At 44.5% G+C, this 22,300-nt stretch overlaps 1 protein-coding gene across 1 annotated transcript in view; it reads right to left on the reverse strand.

Moving 5' to 3' along the window:
* lgr6 (leucine-rich repeat containing G protein-coupled receptor 6) overlaps window positions 1-6,960 on the reverse strand; it is a 35,420-nt gene extending 28,460 nt beyond the window's left edge. Inside the window, exon 1 of the mRNA XM_076166449.1 lies at window positions 6,234-6,960. Within this exon, the coding sequence (XP_076022564.1) occupies window positions 6,234-6,481 (248 nt within the window). The 5' untranslated portion in view covers window positions 6,482-6,960. The remainder of the gene's footprint in view (window positions 1-6,233) is intronic.
* Between the last annotated feature and the right edge of the window lie 15,340 nt (window positions 6,961-22,300).

Below are 22,300 nucleotides of genomic sequence, written 5' to 3' on the forward strand. Positions count from 1 at the left end.
TTTAAATGCCCTGCTGCTGTTAGCTGTTGTTGCACCTGGGCAGCTTCTGTGGGATTGTTTGATGCTAAATGCTCCTGCTCAGCTAGGTTGCTAACTAGGTTCCTGTTGCTGTTGTTGTCATATTCAAACACTTTTATGGCTATTTGTTTGGAAGTTGGTGTGTATGTGTGTTGTCATTTGGTGTGTAAAAAGAGGTGGGTTCATAACAGGTTCTTTTCAACAGAACCATGGCCGGTATGAGCTTGAAACGTTGATCTGCTCATTTAGAAAGCGCTGTTTCCATGTGAGAGTCACTCAATCAATCGATTGTTAATCCGATTGTCTGGTTTGAGACAGTCCTGCCCCACCTGTTGGCGGCGCTGGCTTATGAAACGTATCTCAATCCCTCATCTGATTGAGAAGCATTAAATCAGATGAGGGATTGAGATACAACGTTTGTACCCAACAAAATCAAAATCCTATAGTAGTTCAATCTAAAGTGTTCAGATACACGTGATGGGTAACAGTAATGCACACACTGGTTGCTTCTGTAAGTAAGTAAAATAGACATTGAGTAAAATGGAATGTGTGTGTGTGTGTGTGTGTGTGTGTGTGTGCGCGTGCTGATAGGAAGGGGCATTAAGTATCATTATCTTCTTACTAGTCATCACCTGCACTCTGCCAGGCTTACATGAGCCACTCTAGACGGCCTACCTGGCCAGCCTTCATGCAGACAGACAGACAGACAGACAGACAGGCAGGCAGGCAGACAGGCAGTCGTGTCCAGGTACTGAGGGCACTTAGAGAGCTCTGTCCTGTCGGCTATCAACAGTCATGTAAACATCCTCTTCTATGTGTTATCGAGCTGGAAGAACACACACTGACACTTGCAAAGTCATGGGTCACGGGTGCAAGTGTGTGTACTGTAGGTACGCACAAATGCTTGCACACACTCGAGGACAGTTAGGGACATTTGGCGTGGACTCGCCCCGGGATAGGACAATGCTTTCTCTGTGGTGCTTTAGAGAGAGGGCCACTGCACTTGCACAGATTCATGCACACACGCACACACACTCACACACAAACATTCCCATGGATTCCCAGGGTTGGAAAGGGGCTGAATAGGAATCTGGGCCATGCGAGCGTTCTGCATTCCCTCACTCAGAAGTCGCCCTTCGCCCCTCGTCCACACGTCATGGGGAGCACATTCCAAACCCCCGTGTCATACTTGCGTCACGCTGGTATCACACGAATCATACAGACACACACATTCAGTCAGCGGGTACCGCTCTGACCCCCGACGGGCACCACTGTTTGGTCGGGTCCACATGTGCCGCTGACACGCATGCACTCCCTGCACACACTCGCCCATGCACTCCACTTTACTTCCCTGATCTTCCCGCCATCCAAGCTCCTTGCCAGATCTTAGGCTGCGATTGCTTTTTGCTTCTTTCTAAAGGACAGGATATGGAGCGACAGAGCACACTATGGCCTCTGTGTCTCCTCTGTCTGTCGCTCCTGAGGGAATTGCCATTGTTCCCATTGTTGTCCCCTTGCCCGCCTACCTGCCGTCTGTCCCCAAGCGACATTTAAAAGCCTCCCAGGTTGCTCCCGGGGAAACCGCAAACCGCTGCACTGTCCAGCTAACTGCCTGTTCCTTCTCCCCGACACCCTGCTGGCATAAATAGCGCGTCGTAACGGACGGAAGTGGCTTCTTTCTGCTCGTTCACTGTAAGGCCTTCGGGGAATCTAGGAGAGAGCTGAGGAATTTGGAGTTTGTGTTCGCATTCTGTGGTTTGTGTGAGGGAAGGAAGAAAGGATGGATGGACAGAACAAAGGAGGAGTGGCAGAAGGAAATCGCTTGTATGGCAAACAGCTTTCTGTGCAGCTGTTTGAAGTGATATAAATTTACTCTAATAACACATGGCACATTTTTGTCTGTATTGTATAATTAGATGTATGTAACGCTCTTCCTCAACTCTGATCATCACTGACAGCTCAATGGCTCGCAGCCAAAGCTTCTCCTCCAACACACACACACACACAGAAAGCATTTCAACCTTAGATACACACTCCTCACCTTTCTTGCCTTTAGCCCTTAGCGATGTGCATTAATTTGGATTTTCAAAGAGACGCATTGTGCATCGATTAACGAGTGCTTCAACACCAACTTCAACACCTGCTACACACGCACACACACACATACGTATGCATTTAATGTATGGATTCCTGTTGTAACTGAAGGAAGCGAGAGCAAACAGGTAAGCTAAGGAGACAAGATCAGTCAGGGAGGAGAGGGAAGAGAGAGGGATGGAGTGGAGGAGAGCAGTGTAGGTGGGGTGGGGGGCGGGGGGGGGGGGGGGCGGGGGGGGGGGGGCTCACAGAGACGTCTGGAGCCAGGACACTGATGCTGGGGGCTGATAGCTGCGGTATAGAGGACCCTCCACTGACACCACACACACACACACACACACCCTGACCGTTCTCCCTTCTGACTCTGCTGATCTCTTATTGTTGTTGGTCCCGTCCCCCCCCTTTCCCTCCCTCGCTCCCTCCCCCCCTCCCCGTTACCCTCCGTGTGTCTCAGACATGATGTTTACAGTGTGACCCCGGCCACTCATGATAGGAATCGTTCCATCAGCATAATGGCCGAATGACACGCACATGACTGTTACTGTCTCGGCCACCACAGAGGCAGGATGTTGTGTGTGGTGTCTTAATGTGTGTGTGTGAGCGTGTGCCTCAACCAAACCTTCCAACATCTTCCAGCACATATTTTTTGCATATTTCTCTTCCACCAGTTTCTCCTCTTCGTCATCCCTCTCTTTCTCAGTCTTCCGCCTCCTTCTTCATCTTCCCTCCCTCCATTTTCCTTATAGTCTTTGCCTCAACTCCGCTGGTTAGAAAAAAAATCCCTCAGCAATCTGGGTGGTCTTCTCACAGGCGCATACACATATATACGCAGACACACACACACACACGCTCACACGCTCACACACTCCTTGGTTTTCCTCTATCTGGTAATGCACTAGCTGTGGTTTCCTGGCCTCGGCCAAAACACCGTTAGAAGCTCGCCGCACTCACCGCTTCCAAAGCATCACCTAATCGCTGCTCTGCTGCAGTCACACACCAGCAGCAGACACACACACACACTCACACTCTCTTTCTCTGCTGCCCATGCATACATACAGGACTGTTGACGGAAGGGTGTGATGTATAAACACAACTGACAACCTTCCAAACAGACAATTTACGTGTATCACACCTGCTAGCATTCCAGGCAGATTATGAACATACATCCAATTATTTTCAATGTAAATAAACAGGATTTTTGCTTTAAATAAGTAAATCTGTGAGCGGGGGAAGGGGGAAGGGGGAAGGGGGAGGGGTGGAGGAGGGGGAGTCGCTGTGAAGACATCTACTATAAAGTCAAGTTTGCTTGCAGCTACACATAAAAAGCCATTGATCCCTTATGCAGGTACCGTACACAGTGTTCTCAATCGCAACACATATGAACACACACACACACACACACACACACACACACACACACACACACACACACACACACACACACACACAGCCTTGGGCACCGTCTTTCCTCTCTAATCTGATATCAAAGAGAAGGTCTTTTGAAAAGGTTCTCACATGACAGCTCATTTCATGCGTGGCCCACGGAAACGATTATTGTCATAAATCTCTGCCCACTTTGCACTTCGTCGCTCCGAGCACCTCTGACAGCCTCGCTCCAAACGCTCAAATTCCTCCGCACTGTCGACCTGCATTCTCCTCCAAAGCCGCTACGCTCATTTTTTCCCCCCTGATTGCTCTTCCATATATAGGTTCTCTATACGCCGCCGTGTCCAAGTGTCAGATAAACACCAGGAAAAAAAGAGCAATGAATCACGTAAAGGCTGGATTTGGCTTTTGGTCGCCATAAGCATGAGTCTCGCACACTTTGAAGAGCTCTCCGGTGACATGGGTGAATGATGTCATCTACTTTCACAGTGTTGTGCGGAGGTACTTCGTAATGTGGACGGTTCCCAAGCAATTCCCTGTGACCTCCTCTGACTACATTATGTGCTGCGAGGCTAATCCAGCCTGCACAGGGCGGCAGGACGTGCTGGACCGCTCCACAGGTCCTGGTGGGGATTTGGACCGGATCTCTACTCCAGGACAAAATGAGAAACTGTAGCCTGCTGTGCTGGCTTCCCCTTAGATAAGCTACATCTACTCGGTAAACAAGTGTGTGTGTGTGAGTAAGAGTATTTTGTTTGTTGGGTGAGATTCAGCAGTGCAAAAAGTTATCTACAATGCATGTGTGTGGCATCTTAATTTGTTGTGGCACTGAATCCCGCCTGCTGGTCCAAAAGCCTTTTCCCCTTCATGTGTTTGTCTTCCCTGTGCAGTATGGGATGTGTGTGTGTGTGGATGGGTGGGTGTGTGTTTGTGTGTGTGCGGTTGGTCGCTGAGTTTATTTATCCTATTCTAAATCAGCCCTCAAACTCACTAATTGGTCCAGTTCCACAGTTAGGTAACGAGGGGAAATGAACAATTACTCTTGTGTTTGTAGAAAACGACGTGTGTGTTTGTGTGCGAGTGTGTGTGGCTTGTAGTGCAGCCTTTAAGAGCAATGTAGATTTCCACTGAGGGAGTTTCAGGTCATCATCATATTTAAGTTTAGAGGAGGAAAGAGAATCAACACTTTCCCCCCTCTCTCTCTGTCTCTGTCTCACACACACACACACACACAGTTTCATCACTGATTTGTGTGTGTCCGCGCTCTGCCTTATTGTTCATCGTTCCCCCTGATGTTCCTCTCATAGGTAGATTCCTGGATGCAGGCGGCGGCCGTATTTCATCACCATAAACCTTGCATGTGTTTTCGCTTTCATCTGAAGTGCACGGAGTGAAATTTGGCCCTTGCAGGCTCCCATGACAGCAGAGGCAGAGCGGGGAGTCAGGCAGGAGTCATCACTCAGAGCCGCGCCGCGCGGTGTTTTATGTGTCTCTTTTAGAGTCGTTTGCTGTATAAACTGTTGATCTTTTCGCACTCCCCTCCGAGTTCGGTCCCCGGCTGCGCTCTGGTAACGCTGGCCGAGCCCCCTGGTGAGGCGCCGCTCTATCACACTCTGCTTTCCTGGATTTGACTTCTATCACTTCAATATCAGTTATCACAAAGTGTCTCTAATCTGTCCTCCGAGGCTTATACGCTAAAGTCATTTGGGCTCTTTGGCGGCGGGCCACGGCACAGGGCGGTGTGAGGAAACCACTTGGATGTCTGTATTTTATAAAGATGTAAAGCTCCTGTCATTCCCCCTTAAACAGCCTCTTGGAGAAATGGGATCCAAACCCGCTCTCATTAAAGGAAAAGTGTTGATGAATAATGTTTACGATGAGGGTTTTATGTTGGCTTTACTCCGGTGTCGGGTACGAACGATTTCACACACATTAATCACAAATCATATGGATTTTACTAATCTCTCCACCTTTAAATCCTTTAACACGCCACAGTTTGATAGAAGCCACGGCACATTCAACCCTGCACATACATGCACTTTCTCCTACACACACACGCATACTGTTTTTCCCACACACACACACTCACACTCACATGTACGAAAAAGTGTGCGCACACAAATACACACGCTCACATGCTGGGTCTCCAGTTGGCGCTCTGGAAACCCGACACTGAAAGAAGTGGTCCATAATTTCACCACAGTGGTCAACACACACACACACACACACACACACACACACACACACACACACATGTTCCTACTTGGCCCTGTCCGTTTTTTTATCTAAATGTGGGTTATGCCGGTTGCCCACTGCTCACATTCCTAAGCAGACAGAATTATAACACAGTGATTTAAATTTAGCACTTATTTAATAAACACCTTCTTGATTTTCTCTCTTCTCTGCGCGTGAATTGAGCTTTGCAGTTAGAAAATGTCTTATTCATCTCGATCTTTCAACTAAAAAATGAATGATTAAGCACACACAGGTCAGAATGAGGGATAATGGCTGGATTCCATTTCTCATGACCCATAGCAAGAGATGAAGGAGTGTTTGTATGTGATAAGACAGAAAGTAGAAGCACAGACACACAAACATGATCTGAGTGTGTTAGAGAACATAGTGTGGCACCTATTGGTGACAGGTTAAGGTGAGAGCGTGAGCGGGGTGAGCAGGGTGAGATAACATACCCAGGACATCCATAGTGTGTGTGTAAGTGTGTGTGTGTTACTCACAGGTATGTGGTGAGGGGGCTGAGGTTAGCTGGCACAGAGGATAGTCCCAACTCTGAGCAGTCCACCATGACTAAGATCCCGTCCTCCTCACACTGGCACGGCGACGGGCACAGCGCTTCAGCCGGCGGCCCCTGCCTGTCCTGGATCCGTCCGTACCCCCACACTCCAGGGGCCGAACCCCAAACCCCCCCAGCAGTGCAGAGAAGCAGAAGCACCGGCAGCATGTCTGAGTGTCCACCTGTCCACATCTACACCTGGAAGGATTCTTCTACACTCACGCCCTCCTCTTCTTCTTCTTCTTCTCCTCGCTGTCTGATGGCAGCTGTGACAAAGTGAAGGGGTTCCACTCTTTCTTCTCTTTTCTCCTCTTTCCTCTCCTCTTTTGCTACCTTTTTCTCCTGTGCAGGCTGTCCAGAATGTTAATCTATTTGTACTCTACTGTTACAGACTCCTGTCACAAGTTCTGCCTCTGCATCTTTGTCTGCCTCTCAGTCTTCTCCCAATCCCTCTCCTCTACCTCTCTCACTCTCTTTATTTCTCCACCTCTCTCTCTCTCTCTCTCTCTCTCTCTCTCTCTCTCAGTCACCACTTAATTCCCAGGGGTGAACTTTGTTGTAACTTCCTTGCTGCCTCACTTCTCTCTCTCTCTCTCTCTCTCTCTCTCTCTCTCTCTCTCTCTCTCTCTCTCTCTCTCTCTCTGTCCCTCTCTCTCCCCCTATCTTCTCTCTTTCCCTCTACTCACTCCTCTCTCACTGTCTCTCTCCCCCAAACAATCTCTCTCTCTCTCTCTCTCTCTCTCTCTTTCTCTCTCTCTCTCTCTCTCTTTCTCTCTCTCTCCTTACCTATTGTAGAAGGAGTGCATTAGTTGTGAATGAGCCTCCCTCATTGGCCCGCAATTTAGGGATGGGCCGGAGCATCTCCGGAAAGTGGGAGGGGCCCGCAAATTCTCAAACTCTTCCCTCTCGTCGTCGTCTCACTCTCCTTTCAATCACTCCCTCTCTTCCCCCCCTACCCCACCCCACCCCTGCTCTTTCACTTATAGCCAGGCGCTCGATGTGAAGAGAAAGGGTGAGTATTCAGCTCGAGCGAGGGGAAAGGGGGCTTTAGATTTGGGGCTTAAACTTGGGCTTACATTTACGACCCTGTTTATGGTACTTATACAATTCGGTTCTTGTTGCTTTGTATCCCCCATCCAAGGTTCACCAGAGGCCAGGGGACTGATAACATTCCTTCACCATCAGTGGGGCTGTTAAATCACCCCTCCTGGTGACCAGATGTGTGTGGGGCATTATCTGATTCTTTGCGGGTTCAATAGATCCTTCTAGATTGTGCACTCTTTTTCCTATTTTCTGTAACATGAGTTCAAATTATATTAAATTGTTCCTTTGTGAGCGAGCGGTGAGATGATGTGGGATGCAGTCAGGGCAGAGTGTGAGTGATATCAGGATGGAGTATGTGCTGCACACCGCCATGTGATGAGCACACACAAGGATCTGAGTGTTTCTGCATCTGGCCTGTCAGACATGCGGGCATCTGAACTGACAGGTCTGACGATCTCCATTTAACCCTTTAATATATGGAGTTGGATCACTGAGGTTGTCGATGTGTAAATGACAAAGGTTTCTCTCGGAAGTCAGAGTGGGATCACCCCGCCTTTGCCGTGACACTGCCATCCGTCCCTGGGCCGCGTACGGTCCTCACAATGGCGTCTAGTATGGTGGTGTGAGACAAGAATTCTCCTAGTGGGACCTTATGAATGGAACAGACAGAATGGGACAGTGTTTACAGCTGAGGAAGAAAGAGGGGGAAACAAGCAAGGATAAGAATGAAGGCACCAGAGTGTGTGACTGGGAGTGACTGGTTGGAGGAAATTGGAATTCTGACACTTCAGCACCCCTGAGTCCCCAGAAAGAGCAGAATCCAGTGTCTCGTAAGTCACACCTTCTCAGGTTTCTGCTGCTGGAATGCTGTGATCACACACACACATCCATGTGCACGGGCACACACACACACACACAATAACAGATTATGAGTGACCAGAGCAACAAGCTCACGTATCCATTTCACATACACACACTGCCGTCTATAGAGAGAGGAGTGTGGATTTGTCAAGAAGTGTCAGCTGCCTCGAGCAAAACTCAATCTGTACTTCACAGTCACTCTGTGCTCGCTCGCTCTTTTTCCACACAATCTTCAGGGTCATCTTGTCTTTCTACGCCCATCTCTGTAGCTGTAACTAATTTCTTTTTTACCTAGATTAATAAGACACCATCGTATCCTGGAAAGTGAGTAGGTACCATCTGACTTTCCTATTTAACACAGCGCCCTCGGTCCAGCTATCAAACTTACAGACAGGTATCAACAAGTACAGAATATATTACATTACAATGAAATAAAATTCTACAGATGGACGATTGCAGCGTGCTTGAGAATTGAGGCCTTGCATGCTGGGTTTAGATGTTTGTCGTGTTTAAACTGGAAGGATCACAAAGCCTTTTATTGGCTGGAAATGTTTGATGACCATTTGTTGGCATAAAACTTTTCAAACCCCAGTGGATTTAGAGCAAAAATGCATGGCAGTCGCTCTGAAAATAAGGCTGTTGTTTTGTTTTTTCTGTCCAAGTTCCTGGAGAGCTGAAGCTGGAGGCACTGAGTATTTCACTCAACTGCTGCAAAACGTGCAAATTCAAACATGTAAACGAAAAGCACAGATACATGCAACAGGAAAACAGCCTGAAAAATCCTTCTTAATGTGCAACCTGACCTAGAATCAATGCAATTTCAACTACGAAGCAATACATAAAGTTTGTTTGTTCACCCCCACCTCTCTCACTCTCTCTCTCTCTCTCTCTCTCTCTCTCTCTCTCTCTCTCTCTCTCTCTTCCCCTCTCTCTCTCTCTCTCTCTCTGTCTCTCTTACTTTCCCTGTATTCTCTGCAGGCTGAATAGTTTGTCATTAATTAATTAACATTCCTATGCCACTGTGTTTTCTGAGGGGTCTTTGTTACGGCCCCACAAAAACTCTTTCAGAGCTGCTCTTCGCATAGTCTCTCTATCCCTCTCTCTCTCACTTCCTCTCTCTCTCTCTGTCTGTCCCTCTCTTTGTAGAGGAATGCCTGTTGTTGCTTTCCCTCTTTCAGTTTTCGCAGTTGCCTGAGATGAATCGTAACCAAGCATATATGTGTCTTGATGTACTGTACACTCCACACTCGCAGGTCTTTACACGCTCCTTTGCATGGATATACGCATACGCGCACACACACACACACACACACATACACACACATATACATACACTAAACATGCACATGGCCTTCATACACCTGCGAGCTCCTCCACTCCCTGAGCTCCACCCCTCCCGTCTGTGAGGCACAGAGCTCTGTCATCTTTTTAAATGCTCTTTAATTGTCTGGCCCCAGGGACCCCTAAAAACACACAGACACACACACACACTGTAAAAACCTGCGTGTCTGGTCTCCTGTCTGTCTATCGCTCGTTCTCTCCCTTCTTCTTTTTTCTTCTTCTTCTTGTGGTTTTGTTCTCTTCTCCTTGTTATCTCCGTCTTGTTGTGCTTCATCCCCTCCGTCACAAACACGCAGGCGACTCCTAACAACAATCAAAGGGAGGTTGTTTGTGTTGTTTGCACCTGTTGGCATCCTGACAGGTCTTGTGATCAGATGTGTACGCCGTGTGATCGAGGATTCCTCCACAGTATTTAAAATTAGTGCACGAAATTGCTGTGGTTCCTCTGTGTATCAACTTCTATGATATTTTATAGCAAACCTTTCTCTTAGTGTCTGCCAATGCAAATATCTTGGACATTTCATCTTCTTACTACACATATTATTATTTTTTACATTATCAGTCAAGCTATGTTATCTACAAAAAAGCAGAACAACCCAAAAAGTCATTTTTATGACTCTAATGAGTGGAACAGTGGAGCCCAGCTGTGTAAATGTTGCCTTTTCCCTGCTGCCTGCGTACACAACACTGAGATTAGCCAATTTTAGCTACAGTTATGTGTAATTAGCAACTCCACTCAAACGATTACACGTCTCCATGGCTTATTTTTCTGCACATTGTAATTCCCATAGTTGTAGACACTATAATTTCACTGTTTACGACAAAAGAACGTCAAACTTTACATGTGACAAGACTGTGGCTATTAGCACTGAAGGTATAGTTCCTTATCTTTGCCCATAGTTGCAACTATATTTAAGGACATTTTGTTAAGATACTTTATTTACTTTTTGTAATGATTTTAGTTGTGCTCTATTGTTTTTCTCTACATTTTTGTCTGTTACAGCATTAAGTTTAACGTCAGTGCGGGGGGGAGAACTACGCCCTCTATAGGCCAGAAGGAAACACTAAAACTTCACATTTCTCTCTTTTCACCATGTATCTGTAAGCAGTAACAGGATAATTGTGTCTTGAGGCCTTTACTGATGTGCTATCATGTGCAACATGCGACATGTGGGTTGGTGACAGTTTCCTCCCATTAGTTTGCTTCTTTATCGTTATGATTTGCCGCGTAGTTCCAGATTTTTGTGGTTTTGTGTCGCGAAGCTCCGTGTTGTGATAACAAGCTGTAATCCTGCATGACAGTTTACAGAGATGAAGTTTGATGTCATGTGGTCGTGTGGTTGCTTAGAATTGTCGATGCTTTTATTTGCAGTTGTAAGTTGTGAGTTATCTTGTCTCACATATAAGAATGAACTCATTTAATGTTCTCTTTTGAATTTTTAAGGTGGTATTAGAGGTCATGGGGAAGGGGGCAGCAAATTAAAAGACTGAAATAGCCTTGGTCCGGCACTGGGCTGAATGATCGGTCCAAACACGCACACACAGTTGTTAGCATGTGTGCACACATTTGTACATGCCAATCCCAATGAAGAAGTATATGTGCACTCTTTCTCTCCCTCTCCTTCTTTTTCTCTCTCTAACACACACGCACACACACACACACACACAGGCTATCAAACAGTGTAGATCAGATCAAAGCCAGTGCCCACCCTCCTCCCCCACCCTCCCTCTCTCTCTCTCCGCTGTGCTCTCTGGGCTGTAAACACTATCTAAGCAACGACAGCCTTGAAGACACAAAGACAAGTAGCTACCTGACACCTGACACTGACTTGAGAGCACTCACCGTAGTCTACCTGGGAATACACACACACACACACACACACACACACACACACACACAGGGCTACCTGAGCTCCTTGCAGCCAGAAGACTCTATTCAGGCAGAGAACAGAGAAAGTAGCCGTGCAATCAACCCCCACCGCCCACCCCCAAAACACACACATGCACACACACTGCCGCTTCCCCACACCCCTAAAAATACCCTCACCCTGGCCTGCAAAGCCAACACCCGCTGGTTACCTCTCCAGTCTAATTCATAGCCCATACGTGGACAGAAGTATATGTTTGTGTTTGTTGGTGCACACGTGCTTTGTAAGTGTGTGTGTGTGTGTGTTTGTGTGCGTGCTCGGCCTGTTTAGGGGCAATTGAAGGCTAACTCAGAGGAAGTGAGTGAGACGCCGCGGGTCGTTGGTGGCGGCAGCCTAGGTGTGTTCTCCGGCTTTTCATGTGAAACCACCTGAAAGCCAACAAAAGGTCCCTCTCCTTCCCTTCATCCCTCCTTCCCTCCCTCCCCCCTCCGTCCCTCTCTTCCTCTCTCCATCTCACAGTACAAAGGCGAGGAATGAATGAAAGAAAGCGCGACAGAGGAAGGGGGATGAGGCAAGGGGATGTGGATGCACGGGTGGCGCAGGGGTTGCAGGTAAAGAAGAGGTGGTGGTGTGTGTGTGTCAGTAGTTATTGCCATGTGTGAATCTGTGCGGCACTTTGGTGTCATGGTTTAGTGTCATACCTCAAGTCAGATTTATTCAGTGTTCCATTTGTGTCAGAGGTCTTTGGGTCCCCTGGTTGGTGGTCTGACCATGAGATGAAAGTACAAAGAATCACTTCCACCCATGTATGTGTTTGTTTTCATTCTTATCAGATCCCTCCTGTTTATTTATACGTTAACTATTTTAATTACCTTAACCGTTCATATTGCCTTTCAGCTGTATACATTTGAAGCTTTTTATACGGCTCTTGTATTGTTTATTTGTTGGGATGGGCAGGTTTACAGTTCAATTTAAACAGAACTCTCCACATTAGACTCTGGTTAGAGTTTGCAATGCAGTTAAATTTCTGCGGTTGTTTTCCAAATTCAAAAATTTAAGCGAGCAATGTAGCTTTTTCAAAATAGATGGTAATGATAACAAACTGGAAAACTTGTGTTTGCCCTTGACTTACTTGATTAGCAGGCAGTTGCTTTCAGCGCTGACCCGTGGATCCGTGAGGCCCTCGGCACGATGTGGAAAATGGGCCCCATCAACATAATTAACGCCCTGAAACATTTAAAAAGACCTGAACTCCAAATAACCAAAACCCCGACCCCAACACATGCAAAACACACATATTTTGTATAATCTTCAGCTTTAGTAGTGGTGGAAGATAAAGGAAAGTTAGTAAAGTGAAGAAGGTGTAAATAAAAGGTATGAGTACAAGTCATCTTTGAAAATTAGCTTAAAATTTGATTTTATTCGAAATATTCCTTTTTCAGTTGATTTTACATAACAGCAAGGTTACGACCCTTAGAAATGGGGTGGCTAAGCAGGATTCAAACCCATGGAAAATCAAAACAGAGGAAGCAGACAACAGAGAAGCTGGGTGTGAGGAGGGCTGAGACTGGAAACGGCTGGGCAGCAAACAAGGAGAGATGGAAAAGGAGCCGGAAAAGCTGAGGGCTGCAGACAGCTGAGGGTTCAGCAGTGGAGATGGAAAAGCTGAAGGTTACGCAGGGTCAGCTGGAGGCTGGTGGTCGTGATGGTTCAGAGGAAGGAAAAAGCTGGAAAAATGAGAAAGATCTCATCCAAAACAAAGCAAGCAACATCAAGAAGACAAGAGACAGGTTAGGCAGCTGGAAAAACTGAGGCCGGAAAAACAAAGAGTGAAACATGAAGCCGGAAAATATCAGCTGGAAAAGGTGGGCAGCCAGCCAGACAAAGGTTTGCTTTTTGATGTTCCTTTCTGTTTGTTATGATTGGCTGCAAGTTGGTAGTGGGCGTGGCTCATTCATCAGGAAGTGCTGTATGTCATGAATGAATTTGTCTACTGTAACCAAACTTGGTGGACATGTGCTGTCACTACTTGTGCCAAAAAGAAACATTAATCCACCTGATGGTGGCGCTTTAATGTAGTTAGTGGGGTTAAGGGTGTGATCATGGTCATGTTATTAACCTGCTACATTTCATCATTGAGAGATGGGCCATAATTGGACGACTATTCAGCCTTGGTGGAGGTATGCGCTCTGAACGTGGCCTCTAGTTTCTGTCAGTGAAATAATAATGTACACTGAGATATGTTTGTTTGAGATAATCATACTATGAAATCAACGTGAAGTATGAGCTATTACCCACATACACAAACATGCTCCTGTTATCAATGCTAATTGTTACTTCAGCTTCTCCTGCACTGTGAGGTTTCTGTGATCAGGCACATGGTGTTGAGACAAAGCTTCCCTGTGTTTTGATCTCCGTTCCTCTTGTTTTTTCAGCAGTGACAGTGTGATATACGAGGCTTAATATGGTGAAATGGGCTGACTTAAGCACAGACAGGTCTACACCTGTACAATGCTATTGAGAGAAGCTCCGCTCCATTCGATGCAATTCTAAGCTACACCACTGGCGCTGCGATCATCAGAGCGTGTGTGTTTGTGAGATTGTGTGTCTGTATGTACACTTGTAAATAGCAGTCAAGCACAGATTGATTGCTTTTGCAGTGACCGTCAAACTCCATAAACACCCTCCTGCAGTTCCTGTGTGTTCACGTGCGTTTGTGTGTGCGTCTGAGCGTGCCTTCATGTATGCGTGCATGTGTGTGAGTGATGAATGCTTGTGCTGTCTTTGTAGTCGTACCCAGTTCTGCACGATAGCATCGGCCGTGTTTAGTGTGGAGGGAGACTGATGTGGAATGTTAACAGTGACTGAAAGTGTTGGACTGTCTCCATAGAGTCTCATCCAAGCAGAACCTAGATAGGACTGGCACAGACTCAACACAATACAGCCAGGGGAGGAAGAGAGGAGCCTTATTGCAGGTTGCAGACGAGCCTGAAAGCGTTCCAGTCGTCTGAAAAAGGACATAATAATAGTTTGACAGATTACAGCTATTAAGGCAAAATTGAGTATGAAGGTATCATCACTGGAAGCTTGATTACAATAATCTTATAATATCACACCGTTTTATTGTCAGAACAACTCTTTATGGGCGCTGTTGTTGATTTTCTACATAGCTGATGAAATAGCCTCATCTGCTGTTCAAACACAGTACTGCAGGAGGTCAGGACATATCCAGCTGATAGCGACATTCCCTCGTAATCATTCTGTTTTCATGATGCAGGGCCACAATAAAGCACAACATAAGCTGTAACTCGACATTCAGAAAAACAATTATATGTGGAACCTTTTAAAATATATAAATGTGTAAGTGCTTGTATATTTGCTGAGTCATATCCGTTAGCAGGGGTCTTGTAAGGCCGACTACTGTCAAACCCTTAAACTTGAATCCTCTCCATACTCTCATATGTTTTGTTTACACATGTTTGTAAGAATATTTCTTGAATCTCTGATCTCTCCTCTCTTTGTTCCCTGTTCTAGTCCCGGTGATTTTCTTTTGATTGTTTTCATGTGACTGTGATCTGATCTTGGTGTTGTCAGCACAGAAAAACTCCTGACATTTATGATTTATTTAACAGCCTCTCCACAATCCTGCTCAGTGTGACGACTCTAGCCTCACAGCCAGTGAAGGTAAACATGCTGCAGGAATAAAACCATCATCTGTGATTGGGTTGTATTTCAATGGCTCTGATAAAATAAGACACAAGATGATTTGTGACATAATGGCCTCAACATCAAAGGTCTTACCTTTAGATAACATGGAACACTGAGCACTATAATAAGAGTCAACAGCTTACAGAACAAATTGAAGAGATCTAATTCAGAATACTTAGGTGGTGAAACCTCAAACAAGTCAATTTGTCACTTTTCTGTCTGCAATGTTCCTTCCTCTCTCTCTTCTCTAGTGGTCGTCAAGTTCTTTCCAAATCCCTCCTTCCATTCTCATCTTTTCTCATCACTGAACACAGACTGATTGTGTGTTTTTGTTGAAAATGTATTGTTCTGAGCCCGACACAGTAAGAGCTACAATACGTTTTAGAAGGATTATGAGATGTTTTGCACATTAGTTGTATTCATATGATTCATGTTGTTATACTTTTTAAGTTTCACAGGTCTTATAGACAAATAATGCTCCTGCACACCTGCTGCTAACCATGATTGTGGATATTCACTAGTCGGCACCCATCCAGTGCTTTATCAGGAACCCGATTTGGGAGATTTTTGGGGGCCAATAGATGGAATCTCAGATCAAATCTCTCCAAGTTGCAAGGAAATGGTAACGCACAATACTTAAGATTTTTAGTTATTCCTTAGAAGGCACTTGTATTTCCCAGTTCATCTGACATAATTCTAAACTACACAAGTCTGTCTTGAGGTGGCTTCGCAGTAAGTACTGTATGTCCTCATCTGTCCTCTTTGTATCACACGGTGTCTGGGATTGGTGTCTGTCACTCAAACCACAACAACTCCATCTCATGAGCAAGATGCCACGTCATCGGTTTTACTGACCGCACACTGCACAGCGAGGATGTACATGAAGGAGAAGTGGTAAATCTCAACCATTCACAAAGACAATGATGCTGTCACAGTGGAAAGAGGAAGCTTTTCCTCAGCCAAAACACCCCAGAAAGGTTAACACACACACACACACACACACACACACACACTAGCAGTTATACTGAGCCCACTGGACACTCCTCAACGTGCAGAAGAGAAACCCCAGCTGGTTGCACTGTAGTTTCCATGGATTCAACGTTGTTCACAGTCAGATAATAGAGTGAATTGTTGTGATGTGACCTTTTCTGTTGTCTGCTACCTGAGACCATGTTTATGTGGCCAACGCACAACACTAGAGTAGAGTGTGGAAGTAAAACCCAAGTCATGAAATTGATGACTTCAGACAAAAAGTAAAGATTCTTGCACATTGACACACACTGACTTAAGTCCTGATCCCTTCCATTGTGATTAGAGAAATTCCATAATGCAACCACAATACATCCCTATGTTCAGGAAATTCTGCCTCCCACAGTTTTTGCAGTGAGAGCCAGATGTTCCACATGTGGTAATCAGGCATTTTCAAAGGATTTGAGCATTAGTTGTCACTCAAACTGCTTGTAACTTCTTCATTCTTTCAGGTACAGAAACCATTCAGACATTTTTCAGGCCTTTCTCAGCATTTTCACATATTTCATGGGTTTTCAAAAAGTGCCCGTTTAAAATGCCTACCATTTTTATAGGTTTTTCAGCTTTTCCCAATTAAAATGCATTAAAATGTCCTTCAGGCATACTTTCAGGTACAGAAACCATTCTAAATTTTTCAGGCATGCAGCTTTAATCTTCCAGCCACCTTGTTCAGTATTACGTAAACATTTTCAGTATTTGCAATCACTGCACATTTTCTTCGAGAAATGCCTTTCTAGTTTGTTTAAGACTTAACCCAAGATTCCAAAAACGTAGCTCTGCAACAACACAACAAAATCCAGCATCATCTGCTTGCTGTACGATTCACAAATGATCTAAAGTGAAACAACAAACAGATGCTACATGTTTGCTTGTCGTTAATGAGGTGAGTCGTTCAGATGTGGGAGGTTGATAGAAAAGACGGTTATTGTTTTTGGTCCACCTTCTACCCTTCACATCCCAGCAGCTGTGGAGAGGAGGTGTGGGCCTCCGACTGGAGAGAGCACAGATCTGCTCAAGATGTGCATGCAGACAAATTTTCAAGCTGTGCTGTGTGTGGTGTGTGTGTGTGTGGGCTGTCCTCTGTGCAACAGGGACTCTTCCAAATTTTTCATCAAAGACCCTGAGGCCCTTTTTAGTGCGAAAACTCTCATGGAGATGTTTTATTCTCTCTCTCCTCCTCCTCCTCTCTCTTTATTCCCCTCTTTCTGTTTTCTCTTTTTGAAAACATTTGATTTATATACAGTCTTCGCACTCTGGTTTTACGCGTTATTCTGATAAGAACAGTAATATGTGCGCGTGTTTGTGTGTGTGTGTGTGTGTGAGTGGTTGTGTGTGTGTGTGTGTGTGTGCGTGCATGAGGTTTATGAGTGTTTATCCAGACAAGGGCTTGTTGGGCTGCATACTGGAGGACATGAACAGCCTTCCGTGGGAATGCAAAGTCTCACCAGTTCCCAATCCCATTCCTTATCTACAGAATTCCCATATTAACTCAGGATGGGATGATTGTCATGTCAACTGAACCCACTGAAGCGAAACCACCTGACCACATGACCTGTTGTCAATTTTTCTATTGATAGTTTTATCTGCTCAATGATATGAAAGGTTCCAACGTACATTTAAAGGAGCAATCTGTGATTTAAAGACAAACTAACTTGGCTTTGACTGAGAGTACAGATGTCAGACTAGAGCCTGGACAACAAAAAAGTAAAGTCTTGGAACTTTAAATTGAAAAGTGCAAATGTTTAAGAAATTGTAAAACAACATTTATTAAGACCATTCCAGCTCCTGCATAGAAATTCATGAATTATCAGACCCTGGCGTGTGCATGTGTGGGGGGACACGAGAGAGAGAGAGAGAGAGAGAGAGACAAAGGGCGATATGTCAGTGGAGGTGGGGACGGGCCAACCTCAGGTTTTGCATACTTAATGGAAGTATTTTCAATGTACGTATGCCAACACCTCACCAACGGCCTGTTTACCTGCCTGACACACGAACACACCTTTAAAAACACTTTTCCTCTCAAAGCATTGACAGCCATCAAACACAGATGTATAGTTGCAGGTACTGTTTGTGTGTTTGCTGTGCAACAACATTTTATTTCATGTGGTTCATTTTCATTCAAATCACAATCAGAGCTGCATTATCAGCTAAGGATTATTCAGATCATCTCCAGACTCTTCCTCACTGTTTTGTAGATTTTTGGTTGTACCTACAGAGAACAGTGTCAGAACACTGCAGTATGAAACTGCATTTTAGTTCATGGGTTGAGTGTGGCATCACAATGTGTCAGCACACACACACACACACACAGCCACAAAGCTTTTTGTTTTGGCGTTGGGGGAATTCCCAGTAACTTGCCTGAGCCCAGGTGATTTGCGTATGCTCGCTAATCTAGGGGGCTATAACTGTAAACCCATTACACCTGGACACACAAACACACGGGTGTGTGCTCACACACACACAGCTACTCACCCACAAACAGTTGATCATATATTAATAAGTGCGTGTGTGTGTGTGTGTGTTTGTGGGTGAACATGAGGACTCACAAATTTGCCAGCAGTCCTGTGATCATTAAATATCAGATGTGACTCTCACACAATCCAGGTAGACAATTAGTCAAATCTCTCTCTCTCGCTCGCTTGTTCTCTCTCGCTCTCTCTCTCTCGCTCTCTCTCGCGCACACACACACACACAAACATATGGTTGTGTAGCCAGACAAATATGCAAATCTTTTTAACAATGACAATAATTGCACACAAAATCCTAGTGATAATGGGGGACATTTCGATATTGCCTCATCCATTCATCACCAGTGACAGTAGTAGTGCTCCTTGTTTCCTCATATCTGTGTGATTACTGCATTTATTTCCCTGTAACGTCGGCGTGGCAGCTTTTTGTTTGGCTGAAATCAGATACAACTCTCACCCTCCTCTGCCACTCGTAAACATGTATTTTTAGTACACACATTGTTATTTTTTAGGTCAAACTTCCCTCCTCACTTTAAAACTATGAATCACAACAATTCAGACTTTGGGCAGCTCTAAGAACATAAATCAGATAAAGTCGTCCTGTCCTGGTGAGGCCGCAGTGCTCGTGTGTTACTCTCGTCCGTTTGTAGGGGCTTGTTGTGTCTCTGTTCTTATCACCTTGTCTGGATTCTCCAGGTGCAGGAAGAGTTATTGGAATCCCAACCGTCACTCATTTCAATCCAACACGCAGGGTTTTTCCAGACATTTTCCAAAAGTCTGTTTGTACAACTCCTGAATGATACCACCTACCCGTTATATTGAACAACCAATAGCTAACTGCTGCCACAATCACTTTTCCTGCTCACACAATCTCCTTCCAACACAACACATTTCTGCCAAACACTGTAATGTTGTTGGATCCAGGTTGCACAGAAGTAGTTATTTGGCATTGCCTTTTCCTCCAATAATTATGGAAATGTACCTATTTGCCTGCCAATGCACCCAAAGACATTCAACAGGGCACAACGACATAAATCCTTCACATCTTATATGACATCATAATCAGAGGTGCCTTCAAAAGCCCCTTTTTGGTCTGGGAAGAGGCCAAAGACCAAATCAGACCATAATCACTGCACATTCACCACGTCCATGTCGTATACCACAGACACTTGAATACCTCTGGAACTTGTAAGTAACAATTGCTTGTATATATGTATTTACATTTAATGAATTAAGATTGAGATAGGAATTTATATTAGAATTGGATTGTGATGGATAATAGTTTTGTATGTTGTTATTGGGGAGGGGATCGGGATTGATATTAGTATTGTATTGGGTGAATGAAGTATGATTGTTATTGGTGTTTGCATTTGGCTATGGTATTGCAGTTGGAGTGGGATTGATATTAGAATTGGATTGTGTTCAAAATTGTTTTTTGTATTGGATTTGGACTGGGATTGTGATTAGGATTGACAATGAAATGGGAGTACATGTCAGAAAGTGAACATTGAACATTTCTCACAATACCAAAGCTGCTGCAAGGTCATAAAAGGGGGATGATGTTTGATTGGTGAGTTTGATGTGTTAAGAGAGAGAACAATAAAATCTCCCAACAGAAAATCATTTGCACCTATGCAGCACAAGTCATTTCACTAAGTACACATACTAATAACATGTTGTCAACATTGTGACAAGCCTAATCTGTGGTTTGTTTGCTTGATTATTGGTACTCAATTGTGTAACAGTTCTTTTTTTGCATATCTGGTTGTGCACATGTCTGTCGCATTTCCAATTAGCTTTCAAAGTTTTACAAAGACTTTGTGACATCATCTGCATGTAGGGGAAATTCTCCTGTGATTTCAGGGAAGGTGTGATTCCACCTGGTTGAACAGGTTCCCCCACTGCCCTAGCTTTTTTATTTAAAAGCACAGTGTACAGTTTACTCAGTCAAACTAATGTGCATGGAATTAATCATTACCTTAAGGATATATGGACCTTTTTTATGTGTATATGTGTGTGTGTGTCCATGCAGTCATATTTGCACCCATAGCAAACATGTACAGATTAAAAAAAAGGTAATGTTGCATCATCACCGTACAATGTTTCTGCTTTGCATGCGTTAACTGACAAACACTAACAGTATGCACATACCAGTGTGGATGTGTATGTACATTTGTGTAGCTGTGTGTGTGTGAGAGAGAGAGGGAGAGAGAGGGACGTTCATAAGGCAATATTCCAGATGGTCGGCCTATCTCAAATCACTGGCACTATTGGCTCAGCTGCTCCTGCTGATGTGAGATAATCAAAGCTCAGAAAATCTCACACATAAGCATGCATGAGCAGTGTGTGTACACATGCACACGTGTTTTTTTTAGAAGAAAGTTAGTCCAGGAGTATAAAAAAGTCAGTTATTGCCCAAAATATCAGCGATTTCTTGTGCTGCGCAATTGAGAGAGTTTGCAGATAATCACAAAAGTGGAAACAAAGTCAGATAGAACGAATCCAAAGTGTAAGAAATGTTTCGCTTTCTTATATGATTTCCAAAAAAGACTGAAGAATTGCTGATTCCCTTTCTTCCGTTGACCTTCGACATTGTTCCTTTGTGTACCCGGTAGTAATATTTCACTGTGACAAATGTCTATGCAGTAAAACACGTTGTAAAGTCAGTGATGTGCTCCTCTAAGCACAGCTTTCATGTTCATCGGATAGAGAGAATAGCCCCAAATAAAGAACCAAGTGTAAATACCTGTCCTATCACACCTGACCCATATATCACCCTTCCAGTGAGGTCGATTTTGGATACAGATTGATGTTGACACTGCTTATGAGGTGACGAGTTTGTCTTTTAGCATATTTCTTTTCAGTTGTTTTATCAGCTTTTTGTATTTTTGATATTAAATGTACATTGGTCCCATTTAGCTTTAATGCCTTTATCCAACTATTCCCATTCAGGTGAAGAGGCTAGATAGATGATATCCCATCATGCTCCAGGCTGAATCAATCCAATCCGTTACCTGGTCTACAAGTATATATCTACTAAATTTAGTTCTGAAGTATTATCTTACTCTGTCACTCATAAACTGTCCCAGAATCAGAAAGGACAGGGGAAATCCCTCAGCTGTTGTAAACACACACCTTGCAAAAAGTGTAAACACACTGCCAGCAGCCTACTGGAATATGCGTGTGAACTACTAGCACACGCAACAGGAAGTAAAAAGCAAAGCACTCACTCAAAAAAGTTCAATGAAGCTTGGTACAAAAGCTGAACCATGAATGGAAACAATAATGTCCCGACATGAGGTAATACCTGACATTTGTTTTGTTTGTCTCCACTCAAGGTGTGTGTTCCAAGGTGTATATCCACTATCATCAACTATATCAACAGGGAAATATTTCGGAAGAGGAACAATTACACTGAGGCAGAACTTAGGTGGTTCTTTTTTACCTTACCTTACCAAATGTCCCACTTCTATAGTCATTATTAGGTTTTACATACCCTACAGTGTGAAGTGGCAGATATACTGTGCCTGTATACAATAAAACAAGTCAAATTGACAAGCCTTCGAGGCAAAACACTCCTCTGGACGTGGTGTTGATTGTCAGTGAGTTAGTGTGTGTATGCCCATGGCGTGGCAAGCAGGGATGTTGATGAATTGTCCCACTATGACACCATCACGATAACCCAAAACATC

This window comes from Genypterus blacodes, unplaced genomic scaffold, assembly GCF_046128005.1.
Source record: "Genypterus blacodes isolate CSIRO-AG114 ecotype Tasmania unplaced genomic scaffold, CSIRO-AGI_Gbla_v1 ptg000156l_1, whole genome shotgun sequence".
NCBI lineage: Eukaryota > Metazoa > Chordata > Actinopteri > Ophidiiformes > Ophidiidae > Genypterus > Genypterus blacodes.